General features: G+C 33.5%; 1 protein-coding gene across 11 annotated transcripts in view; it reads left to right on the top strand.

Moving 5' to 3' along the window:
- The window catches only part of LOC118744184 (PH and SEC7 domain-containing protein), a 77530-nt gene that overhangs the window by 53399 nt on the left and 10825 nt on the right, over nt 1–13306 (top strand). For 5 of the 11 annotated variants that reach the window (XM_036476992.1, XM_036476990.1, XM_036476989.1 and 2 more), the window contains 7 exons: nt 814–1280; nt 4014–4031; nt 4248–4373; nt 4488–4819; nt 4890–5058; nt 6575–6769; nt 7463–7529. In XM_036476992.1, the coding sequence (XP_036332885.1) occupies nt 1107–1280; nt 4014–4031; nt 4248–4373; nt 4488–4819; nt 4890–5058; nt 6575–6769; nt 7463–7529 (1081 nt within the window). In that variant the 5' untranslated portion in view covers nt 814–1106. The remainder of the gene's footprint in view (nt 1–813; nt 1281–4013; nt 4032–4247; nt 4374–4487; nt 4820–4889; nt 5059–6574; nt 6770–7462; nt 7530–13306) is intronic. The other 6 variants (XM_036476998.1, XM_036476994.1, XM_036476999.1 and 3 more) reach the window with 3 other exon arrangements.

Genomic DNA, 13306 nt, shown 5'->3' with positions numbered 1-13306 from the left:
GAAACCCCGGTTCAAAGACCATAAAAACCGCTTTGATGAACCAATCCAAAAGTGCAACAACGGTTCGAACCGCAGAACCGAACCGACCAAATTGTTCATCCGGTTCACGTCCCTGGAAGTAACACAAGTTTGCTTTATTTCATTTCTCGTTGAGCAATAAGACCAACTTTTAAACATTTAAACTTAACAATTGAGTAATAAAAAAAAATAGTGCGCATAGGTAGTCACCCAGTTACATTTGACAAAAAGTAGTAAATGAACAAGTTAAATTGACGGATTTGTAAGTATACAATTTTGAAAGTTCCCACCGTCGCGGTTTAGAAAAAATAATAATAATAAGATTACACAAGTTCACTTCTGAAACTGCTTTTAAATGTCCAAGTAATGGGAATTATTGCGAATGGTGTTATTGCTTGCACCCCACCCATGGTGGAGTTATACCAGTAGAAGTAATATTAGAGTGAGAAGAAATATTTTGGCACTGCCTCATTTGAAAAATTACCTTTAAATCAAAACTGAGATTTTGGTATTATTTGCCATTTAAAAGTGAAATGAAACAAATTGCGCATTATTTCCGTTTGTGTTATTATATGGGAGGTGAACGTGGTTATTGTCCGACTTAAAAAAACTTAAAACGTTTGTTACTGTAGGTAGTCAAAGTCAACAGCTGTGTCAAGTTTCGATTCGATTTTAAAAGCTTCGAAGTTGTGATTTATACCAAGAAATTTTAGAATCCCAAAATAACATATTTTTGCTTTTGCATAAAAAAGTTTCAATCGGTCCTATAACAACATTTTTTCTTATTTTTTTTAGGTAGCTCATCAACCACGCACCATAAAATGAGGCTGCTTCTACAACGAAATGCATTTAATATTGATAATAAAACCGTTAAATACGAGAACAATAAATACAATCTTTAAAATAAGACAACCCGTTAAAAACAACAAATCTAACAAAGCAACTTCCACCTCGAACCTTGGTACTCACTAACTAACAAACATATTGAGTATTAAAAGTATTTTTCCTCGCATCAATTGGCTGAAAAATCATTCAAAATTACGAGCTACCACCCACCCACACCAAAAGTCAAACAAAACCCGGCCAACATGGACTCCGGTTCATGGCCGGGTTTTGACGATGAACCACCACCAGAGCCCAGAGACGGTTGGCTACTGGTACGCGTCCATGTACCCGAACTGAACGTCTACAAATGCCTACAATTTCCATCAGACCGTTTAGTTTGGGATGTGAAGCAACAGGTGCTGTCGTCTCTGCCAAAGGTAAGTTGAGAAGTAAGGGTTATTAGCTATTACTATAACTTGTTTTGTTTAATTAAAGGCCAAAAAATTAAAACTATTTAATTCGTAGATTATAAGGCTTTGGTTTTGAATACAATTTACTTTACTATATTTTGAATCCTAACACCACTTATACTCAAACTTTCAAGTTTTGCATGTTATCTTACAGATTTATTTAAGTAAATAATGATTCAAATCAAGTACAAATCATATGCTGATATTCTCAAAAAGGCGTATTCTCAACTTTGCCGAAATCTTACTAAATAAAAGTGTTCTTACGCGGTTAGATACATATGTATGTAATTGCATCTGTCTGTCAAATTCGCAGTATTTATTTAACTAAACCAAACCCAGATGATTATATTTGTGTGTCAGATGAAAATAGAATCATTTCTATTTCGTATGTACGTACATAACTTGTCTTTACACGATATGTTTGCATTTTCATATGTAAAAAGTGATGTACAAATGCAAATACATATCGTGTAAGAACATCTTAACGAATGCATATGTACATACATATATATGTACATATGTATATACAGTGACGAACAAAAGTATTGGCACAGTGAACTTTTCGCAATATATGCAAAATTGTTTACTCTAATTTATTTTCGATACATTTTTATGAATATATAGTTTATTCTACACCAAAATACATAAAAATTAAATCTCTAAACTTCGTGCAAAACTCAGGAAAATTAAATAAATTTGCATACTAATTTGCCACTTTCTATTCAGATTTTTTAGAAAAATTCTACGTATGCTGTTTTATAGCCCATTCAATTTAAGTAAAACAATGTACAAATTTGAAGTTGCTAGAAAATCGCGTTGATTTTTAGCAATTTGTTTCACTCTCCCATAGAAAGTATGTTCGACAATTATTTTTTGGATGGAGAAAACGAGCAACACCCTCCACTTATAAATAAAAAATTATCGGAAATAAATTAAAATAAAAAACTTTGCATATATTGGGAAAATTTCACTGTGCCAAGACTTTTGTTCATCACTGTATAGTGGGTATGCATAATATCGGTGGTTAAAATCAATAGTCGTTAAGTCGACTGAAGATATAATTGAGTTGGGTCGAAAGTCCCGTGCTACTTTATCTCAACTGATTAATAGCCATCAATTTATCATCCTATCGGCGGTCAACGTCCGAAGGAATATTTTCGCTATGAACTATCCTAACTTTTTACTAACCCAGCCAAGCACGATTATTTCGTCTTATTCCAGTGCTGTTAGACAAACTATCTTAATTCAGACGCGCCTTTTTATTTTGTCTTGTGCTAAACTGTTAAGTTATGGAGTTAAGACACAGTAAATATCCATGTCTGAGTTAGGATAGTTTGTCTCAGATAAGATGACATAATCGTACTTGGTTGAGTTAGTACAAAGTTAAAACAGTTCATGGAGTTGAGATAGGGTCAATTAATCGCCATCGCCCAGTTTAGATAAAGTAGCACGGGACCATCGGAATATACAACCACATTCTCCTGATAAGAATGCATATTTCTATTAACTCCTTCGTAACGTTCTCTTTCAGAGTTATATTGAAAAGTATATTGGCTTATGTCTTGAACAGTTGTTAACTGATTATGCAGGGCTCATACACAGCGTTATTAGATTTAGGGGAATGTATTTCCTTAATGTAGTTTTGATAAAGGAGCTAAATTAAAGACAAGCGGTCATTGCAAACTGAGAACTTTCAAAAGTGAACAGTAGCACAAGCGATTTTAAGTGTTACTTAATTACTAGAAGGATAGTATAATTATAATTTTTTACATCAGTATTTTCGAGTGAAAATCCCATCGTACAGTTTCCTAAGTAAAAAACCCTATCAGTTGAATGCCAAAAAATTTCTACAGCTGAGATCACCTGTTTTCTGGCATTAAGTATTATCTTTTTTTCCTTTTTATTACAATTGCTTCCATTTCTATTACAATTTACTTAAATTACACCTCTATTAACACACTGAACAAAAAACAGCAATACACTAACCAAAAACACACCTACAGCTTGCCAGAAAAAACGGTAAGGGCCGGTTGTTCAATGTCTGATTAGCACTAATCAGAGGTAGAAGCTCCGGTTAAAAACAACGACTGCTTTATCGATCACATGTTATATGCATGATGACGAAAACGTCGATAATGATGTTTAACCTGCAAGTAGTGATAACCAGACATTGAACAACCGGCCCTATGAGGTGGAGCTACGTTTTTTATAGAACTGTGCGATGGAAAATCCCTAATTCTACATTAAATTTATTATGCTGAGCCTTTTAAATTTCACCCGAAGATCTTGAAACAACGACTATAATTCTAAAATGTGTGATTTTCGACTAAGGCTTAAGACCTTTGACCACTGATACTATTTTTGATTTGTGCTTGATTTTGGAACGCTTTTATTTATTTGTTTTTTTTTTTTTAATTTTGTCTATTTTGCCTTTCTTTTCTTATAACGCTTTTATGAATCTGCTTTTATAACCAAATAAATATCAATCAACTTGTACACAAACACTTTCAATATTCGTAAATGTCTGCGCACAATTCGACACTTGCCGACAATGCATTCAATACTGAACGGCCCCGCCACACAACTACATAAATATGAACGTTTGGCTGGTGAAATGATCGCACTACAATTATACATACATACTTATGTATACAACACTGGATTAACGTTTTATATTATTTTCTGCTAAAACATTCATAGGTGGCCTTTTGGTTTAAGGTTGGTGTTTAATATATATTTAATAAGTTTATCGCATGCTTATAAAAGAATATTATTCATACCGCTGCTTGTTATGATTATTTTTGTTATGCGATACATACAAATTTTTGTAATGGCGGATGTAATTTGATAGATCCAGCTTGCATGATCTATACAAGAACTATTTTAACTGCAAACATTCATAATATATATATATTTTTTTATATTCTTACAAAGGAACTAAAAGAGAGTTTCAACTATGGACTCTTTTGCCCTCCTTCGAATGGGAAGGCAGGCAAATTTCTCGATGAAGAGCGCCGGCTAGGTGACTATCCCTTCAACGGTCCTGTCGGCTACTTAGAGGTGATTACAGAGTTATTCATAAGAAAGCTTACATGTATACCTATGTGCTAGTATGTGAGAGTTCATTTCAAATTTTTTATTTTTTTTTTTCTTGTTCACTTATATCGTTTGCAGTTGAAGTACAAGAGACGAGTTTACAAAATGCTAAACTTGGACGAAAGGCAGTTAAAAGCTTTGCACACTCGCGCCAACTTACGACGGTTTCTGGAGTGCATCAATGCAGGTCATGTGGAAAAGATAGCAAAAATGTGTGCCAAGGGATTAGATCCGAATTTCCATTGTCCAGAAAGTGGTGAAACCCCATTAACAGTTGCGACTGGAGCTAAAAAACCAAACAAATTACTAATAGCATTGGTGAACGGTGGTGCTTTGCTGGATTATCGCACAAAAGACGGCACTACAGCTCTCCATAGAGCCGTTGAAAAGGACTCTCTCGAGGCAGTAACGTAAGTTTGAAGCACAAATCTAGTATTCCACAAAAGAAATTACAACGTTTTTCTTTTTATAAATGACAAGGACATTATTGGAATTGGGTGCGTCACCTAACTACAAGGACGGACGTGGCATAACACCTTTATATGTATCGATAGCTCGAAAATGTGATCCAAAAGTAACAGAGAACTTACTACACGATCACGCGACATTGGGTATACAAGATACACAAGGTTGGAATGAAGTACATCAGGTGAGTACTCTCCGTCTTTGAACTTTTCGCTAACAACTTTAAATCGGTTTAGAGGGTTATTTGAGTATATTTGTACCAATAACATAAATATATACATTATCTATATTTAAGGTCAGCAAAAAAGTATTTTTTTTTTCAAATAAAAAATATGTGTATAGAAGTGGTAGTAGGTGCATCTGTATATTTCGAAAAGACACAACAGAAAAAACGAAAAACCATTAATAAGTTTTATTCAGTTCTTCGTTAGATCTTCTTCGATTGGTATGCGTATCCAAATGTGAAGAGTAGCTTATTTAATTTAATATTAAGGGGAAATTCTCTATAACTAAGCTTGGAACGATAATTATTGCACAGAACCCCAAGCATACCTTTGCTGAAACCTGTTAGTGTCCCCCAATTATCGTTGCGAATGTCAGTTCATCTAAATTAAAGAGTACGTATCCCATGGTATGTAGTTAGTAGAAATCAAATTGATAAAGTTCCGCTAAAAATCAGTTACCTCTTATTATTGCCTATTAATAACCCGGACTTTCCAATGTTGCAATAACTCGAATAAAGCTGAAAATAGGCACGTATGTTGCGAATACCATTGTAAATGATCTTCAACAAAATTTACTCAAGGTCAAACGGTAAGATTTATCGTGAAAACAGGTTAGTCAAAAGTGTACATCATACAATTATGTACAAAAACTGCTAAGATCCTTTGGTCCTAAGAATTGTCATTTCTTCAGTTATGGAATCGATGGGCACTTTTCCCATTTCATTTATAATGATGATGTTCCCAACATTCGTTCCAGCTTCGTTCAGCTCTTTACCAATTATTGTAAGCTTGCCCCTATTTAATGAGTTAACTCTACTCTCTAAAGCAATGCTTTAAAGTAAATGTTATTGTAGTGAATTGATTTTTTCATTATGTAAATCGAAAACAATTTTATTGCTTTTCTAAGATTTTTAACCGAGACTTTTTGTGATTTCACAACGAAGGTAGTCTTGTGAGCTGTCCAACCTAGACTTAACGGACTTAGGCTAATGGCTTATTTGCATATACCATGACATGTAGCGCAACTCCTGTTACTAAGTTCTTATTGAAGGAAAGTTTATTCTGATATTGTATTTTCTCGAATTGCTATCGAGGAACTAATTTACTAAGGATAACACATGTTGCGTAAAAAAAATATGAATTGTACTCTATGCGAGCATTTTAACTTTTCGAAAGGTGTTGGTTTAAATACTAATCCTAGAAATTGCTTTGTATGGGCTACCCTTTGATATATTTTTATGGTCGTTAGTTTTGTAGGTTACTTAACACAGATTAAATGCTATAAATATTTACAAAAGTTTACACTATTTAGTTACTAAGTTACTGAAATTATTTATTCAAAACTATAAGTAATTCTTGTCTTTTTGGCTTTTTATATAATACCTTCTTCAACTTCAACTCAATGCATTATATTACACAAATATGTTTATGCGTATCCTTTAAACGTAAACAAATAACCCTATGGAATAATGGTAGGCCTGTCGCCATGGTCTGGTACAACATTTGGAACATTTATTGTTTTATGGTGCTGACATGGATGGTCGTAACGCTTCCGGTAACACACCATTGCATGTATGCGCTGTTAACAACCAAGAGGCTTGTGCTAAAATGCTTCTGTTTCGTGGTGCACAACGTGCCGCCCTCAATTATGCCAATCAAACTCCCTATCAGGTACATATTTTTCCAAACTTTGCTTAAAAATGTTAACAAATAACGCTTTCGACGTGGAATTAATAAAAAAAAGTACTTCCAACTTTCGAATCGCGAATTTTTAGGACCAAAAATTTAAAGTTTCAAATCTATTAAAAAAAAACTTAAAGGATATAAGAAATTTTCGATTCGAGAGTCTTTATACTTAATTTACATAAGATGTGTATGCTTGTATGGACTATGAATACTTAAATTATATTGTTTTAAGTTTGCTTCTGTGAAATCTGTTTATGATAACAATCAGTAGCAGCTTACAAAAAATATGCAACTGTAGCAACCGTGAAATATTTTTACTTATTGCTTTAAAAAAAAAAAAACATGTATCGTCATCATTCACAGATACCCTTGTGAGCGTTTTAGGGTTTTCTGGCTTTATAAAGTTCATAAATCTGCTATTTTTTTGAAGATATTATTCTAATATTCTATTATTATTATAATAGTAATAATTATTATTATTATTCTAATTATGCGGGGTGATTTTGAGAACAAACTAACTAACTAATCCTAAAAGCATATTCATAAAAAGGCTTGTCACATAAAATGATTGTGAATGATGGCGATATTTATATGTACATATGTATGTACGTAAGTGCATATGCATACAAATATACTTGCTTATAAGCACCAGAATAATGCAATTCTTTTCTAATTAAGGTGGCTGTAATCGCAGGAAATATGGAACTTGCGGAAATAATACAAAATTATAAGCCTGATGATGTTGGTGAGTAAAAATTGATGATATGGCATATGAGGTAGTATGTACATACATACACGTACCAAAATGTATTCATATACATATGTAAATGCATGAATATATACATATGTAAATCTTACGATGTTTAACGTACGTTCAGTAGATGAAAGCATGTTTAGTGACAGAAAAGCTGACATATCTGTGGTACAAGAATCATAAAAATATTATAATGATCTTCAGATTTGAAGCTTACTTTGATGGGATTTGGCGTCATAAAAATTAATGCTCTAAGGGCCAGAGCGTAGTTAACCAATGATAAGAGTTTTACCATTGATTTTCATATTCGCAACGCTCAGTCAACAAAAGTTTAAACCAGCATGCCCCCATAGTTGAACTCTTGAGAAATACAATTTTTTTGTGGAACGAATTTCAAATTTGAGTAGAAAATAATGATTTTTAGAATTTGTATGTATATTTTCAGGCGATACGAATTTCCATAGTTAACTTTGTGACTCGGAATATAAATTCAAAGTTAAACTATTGTTGGTGGTTAAGTTAACAATCGTTTAACTTAGTAATGTGAATTCGGCCCTAAAGCTATTTAATTGGTGACCCGATTTAAAGTGAGAGATATTTTAATATGGTTGAAAATGTGTTTTTGGGTGTTGTACAATATATCACTTTAAATTCCCGATAGGTTTTAAATGATATCTTTGTCATTACGTTAAAAAAAAACGCAGTCGTTAAGTCTATTTCCGCTTGACATTTTTTAAATGTATAAAACTTTATTTCTTTCCCACTGACTTAAATTTTAGTTTTCATATAGTTGAATATTCTATTAACCAGATTTAAATGTTGCATAATTTGATTAGCGTGAAACTTTGTATAATGCTAAAATCCCCTCGAAGTAAGCTTTCAAACTGCGGGGGCCAACCTAGTCTACACGCACGTCACTATGTGCTTGGATGATGTTTAACCCAAAAGTCCTTACCCATTCAATTTTTTCTCAAATTGCTCAAATGATATCAAAAGATATCCTATAATTCTTAACTTTTTTTTTGCTAACTTTTCTAACTTATTCCAAAACCATGCTACAGTTAAAATTTTACGAAGCGACTTATGCCACTTTCAAAATAAACGGCTGATTTCTTTCAAAGCATATATAAATCCCCAAATCATTTTTGTACACTTGGTATCAGGCGAATTCATATAAGGCGGTAGTGTTAGTATACAAAAACAAAAACCAACATGTATTTTGTTTTTGCTTTCGGTACACAAATGTCAAATTTCAGCTATTCTTTGCTCAAGGAGGAAGAGGGAAAGAAATTTCCAACACTCTTACTTTCGCATCTCTCATAAGAAGTTTTGGCATATGTGTACCGAGGCGAATTAAAGCAGCTGTTCTAGCAACACCACCTTAAATGAATTCGCCTTGCTTGGTATGTCAAAAATTATGGCAATAGGAACTTTGAGAAATGAAAATCAAAAATGTTTTCAAAGTGTTATTTGCTCAATAACTTTATGGGCGTGCAACAAATTTTAAATAGCTGGAAAATATACGTTTAACCTTTAACTGCTGACGTGCGTGAGTCAAATCACTTGATTACGATGCAGAATACGAACATGAAAAAAATTGAATGGGTAAAGACTGTTGGGTTGAACCTCATCCAAACACACCCTGACATTTGTGTATTTTTGAAATATTTAGTGAAATAGATTCAAAAATTTATTTAAATACTTTTCTACACCGCTAATTTTAATTACTGCAAAACTACCGCCCTTCATTAATAAATCCTTATCTACTTTGCATCTCATTATTTTAAAATAGACTTTTAAACAAGACTTTACATTTGATTTCTTTCACACTGAATTCGTTTTGAAATACATACATGTTACATGATCTCCTAAAATATTTACTCGTACGTCATTCACATTACTATTACTTTTTATGTTTTTCAAAGGCTTTAAGGATAATCTTCGTTTTTTCTGCGCATAATAGTGAATGTGTATTAGTCGGATGCATACTTTTGGGTCGGCAATCGGGCTGAACGCAATAAACGACTTTAGAGTTAATTTTCGGTTTGCTTAATTAATTAATTCTGGGTTGTAGATTGCGGATCTGTATATCGTTTTTATAGATCAGGTAATTTTCTCCAAGATATTTTCATTTAAAAACTTTTTAAAACAAGTAATTAAAAAAATCAAAATAGTGAAAAAAAAGAAAAATCTACCCCCGGCACCACCTAACGGCTTACATTTTTTGGAGTTTTTTTCTTTCATTTAAGTAATATCTGTATGTAGGTTCAAATATTAAACAAATTTTTTCCCGGATTTATTCCTTTTCATGGAAATATCGGACCATAAATAATGGTTTTTCAAATATATCGAAACCCACGCCACCTAGCAGATTCATTCATATTTCATATTGCATTGTAATCGGGTTGTGAGCTAAGTGTGAAGTTTCAAATCTCTAGCTTAGGCATTCCCAAACTTTTTTCACCGCGGCACCCTTTTTGTGCTAAAAAAAATTTCCCGGCACACCTACTCTTAAAATGTTTGACAATTTCTCATGTTATGCATGGTGTTTTTTTTTAAATGTAGACTCACATATGGGTGTTTCCATACAGCCGTACGCGACATTCGTACGCTTATAGAGTAACGTAAATCTATCAAAAATAGAAGTTACAGAAAAAAGAGATTACGGTTATGTTGCAACCAAAGGGTACTGTGTTTGAGAAAAAAATAAGCAGCCTCGAAACTTTGGTGTGGAATATATCCGTTCAAAACCAGGTGATAACGTACGCGACAAAAAAAGAAGTGGTTTTAAGGCACAAATACATATATGCGAAAGTCTGCGAATCATGAGTTTTTCTTTTCTTTAAAAATTCCTAAACCAAGCTAAATAATGTACCTTTACAATCCTTCCATTTTTTGATAGAAATGATCTCTGGCTAGTTTTATATTAAAAAAAAAAACAATAACGTACGCGACATAACGTACGCGACAATTTTTCTCGTAAGTAATAAAATGTATTTATTGAGAACTCTTCTCGCCACCGTTTCATTGTTTTACAACTATTCTAAATAATTTAAATGGAAAATTGGCAATTAACATTGGTTTTGATGTATTTGATTGAAATTTTCTTACTTACAATAACGTATGCGACAAACCTTAAAGGGTAATACAATTTTTTTTACTTCGGTTGGAAAGAAAATTGTACTGTATATCTTTAACTAGAAGAATTCTCGCTTAAGAATTGTAATCTGCATTACCTGCGACTGCCAATATACAAATGACATAGACAAACAATGTTTTTGCATAACGTACGCGACATTAGAATACTATCAGAAGCAAATCAAAAAATTACCGTTATTCGAGCTCTAACTTCTTTTTCTCATTTTTATAGTTAGTTGTTATTGCAAATTTGATTTTAAGATGTAATTGTAATGTTTCAAATCTCTTCATTTAGTTAATAGGAAAGAGAAAATAGTTCATTTCATTAGAGAAAACTGAGTCGAAGAGACATTCAGTTTTACTCTTCCATTTTTGAGTTTTAAAATTCCTATAAGCTGAAATACTTCTATAATATAAAAATTCGAGTATTTTTCTCTTATTAATTCGTCTTAAAAACCCTTTTCAGGTGTTTTTATTTTTTCAGTCCTGGTTGACATTTTCATGGAAACACCCATATGTAGATTTTCTTGCAACCGACGAAAGTTGGAGATGTTTGCGCTTTCAACACATGTTTAAAAAAACAATAATAATTTTTTTCGCAAGCCTCTTATTTTTTTCCAATTGAGCTCCTGTGGTGGTTTTATTTAGTTTTTGAAAGGTATCCCAATCAGCCAAACGACACCAGTTAAATTTTGAACCAAAGACTGTTCTGTAGATTTGGTCACCAGTGCATATTTTTTCTCAAACAATCTGACTAAAATCTTTCCCCTTGAAAGCCACCGCAAAAGGTGAAAGTGATCCGCACCCATGCCTTCAGCGGCAAGTTTTAAAAGGTTTGAAGCGGGCGACTCTTAGCATAATTATTTATTTCGTAGCGTCATCCAATACAGTTTCTAAACCTTGTGGTGGCATATTTGTAGTCGCCAGGGAATGCGGATGGATCATACAGTGGCTGCTTGTGGCGTTTTCTGCCACTTTCTGCATACTAGACATCGCTCCTTTTGTTTTTCCAACTACTGCGGGTGCTCCATCACTGCAAATATCCGCAAACTTATTCCATTTCAAACCATTTTTCTTTACAAATTTGTCGATAGCTTTAAAAATTTCGTCGTGGTGTAAGTCTCAAGTACTCCGCTCATCAAAAGTTCTTCCTCGATTTGCATTGAGAATGGGTACCTCACAAACACAAGAACAACAGCAAGTCCCACTACGTCGGTAGTTTCGTCAAAGCCACAAACTAAAAAATTCAATGTTTTCAATATTTTTATAAGTTCGTTCTCGATTGCCTCTGAAATGGTGTTGATTCGCTCTTTCACAGTGTGATTGTGGAGTTCCAAAAAAGAAGTAACACGTACACGTGCGCAAAGCTGCTGCGCTGGGTACGAGAACAGTCCAGCCAGCAAAAAATCCAAAAATTAATCGGACAACGGAAGGTAAAAGTGGATGTGCTGGGAATTTTTGTCCGTTTATTGATTCCATTTGCGGACACCTTGACGAAAATGGTTGTGAAAAGGATACGTTTTCGGATGTTTTTCTGACTCAGTTTTTCGTTGACAAAACTACTGGTGAGCTACGTTTAAGAGCGGTGTATACAAGCGTTTTGACAAACCAAGCGAAATATCCCTTTGCCTCAAGCCATTTGTATTGTGTATGGGCTGGTCATACCAGCCGCTTGAGGGAAATTTTAACAAAAATCAAAACTTTTTGATTTTCTGGCCACCATGTTGACGCTTGATCAAACCACTTGCGTGGTGTATGATAAAATCGTTTAATTTCCAACGAAATTTTCACCGAGTGAGGACGTGGCAGAGGAAAATGGAAGAAAACTAAATTTCTTTGCTTGAACGAGTCATGTCTGCATGGTGTATGGCGATATGGAGAAATTAGGTTTGGATTATGTTCGACAAGCAACTTGTCGAACAGTAGACACAAAATAGTAAAACTGTTGCCATACACTAAAAACTAGCTCTACTGCTTAATTACAAAACTTTAATGAAAGTTTAAAAAATTTGCCTGCACCACGACTATACACTATCCGCTAGCGACACCCCTGGCATACGCTCGCGGCACCCCAGAGTTTCACGGCACCCACTTTGGGAAGGCCTGCTCTAGCTCATCGGGAAGTGGGTTGAAAACTGATTGGCAGGCTGGTTACACACAGGTGAAATTTAATAAAAGCTTTTTATATACATGGCGTATGAGTAACATTATTTCCTGCTCATATTTCATACACAAAATTACTACGCATTTTTATTTGACCATTCACCTTTTTTTAATAATTATCGATCTTCTTCGTTAGTTGCTTGATTTTGACAAAAAAAAAATAAATACTAATGAATAAGATTCACAAAGAATATGTTATTAATTTTATTTTTGCCTGTTAAAGTTAGATTTTGCTTTTTCATAAAAATTAGAATATCTTGGAAAATTGACCTGATCTAGGAAAACAGAATACAGATTGGTAATCCACGAATCAAAATTAAATTTAAGTGTCTCGGCGTTTTTTTTTGTCATTTCAAAACTTGATATTTTCCCTACAGTGTAATTTATAAGTTTGGTGATTTTAACGCATTACTTACAAAAATATGCTTCCGGTCACAAAACTATAGAGTTCGCCTTCAAAATTTTTA

The sequence above is a fragment of the Rhagoletis pomonella genome, unplaced genomic scaffold (genome assembly GCF_013731165.1).
Source record: "Rhagoletis pomonella isolate Grant_MI unplaced genomic scaffold, Rhpom_1.0 Rhpom_scaffold_00008, whole genome shotgun sequence".
NCBI lineage: Eukaryota > Metazoa > Arthropoda > Insecta > Diptera > Tephritidae > Rhagoletis > Rhagoletis pomonella.
This window is presented reverse-complemented; position numbering and strand designations above follow the sequence as displayed.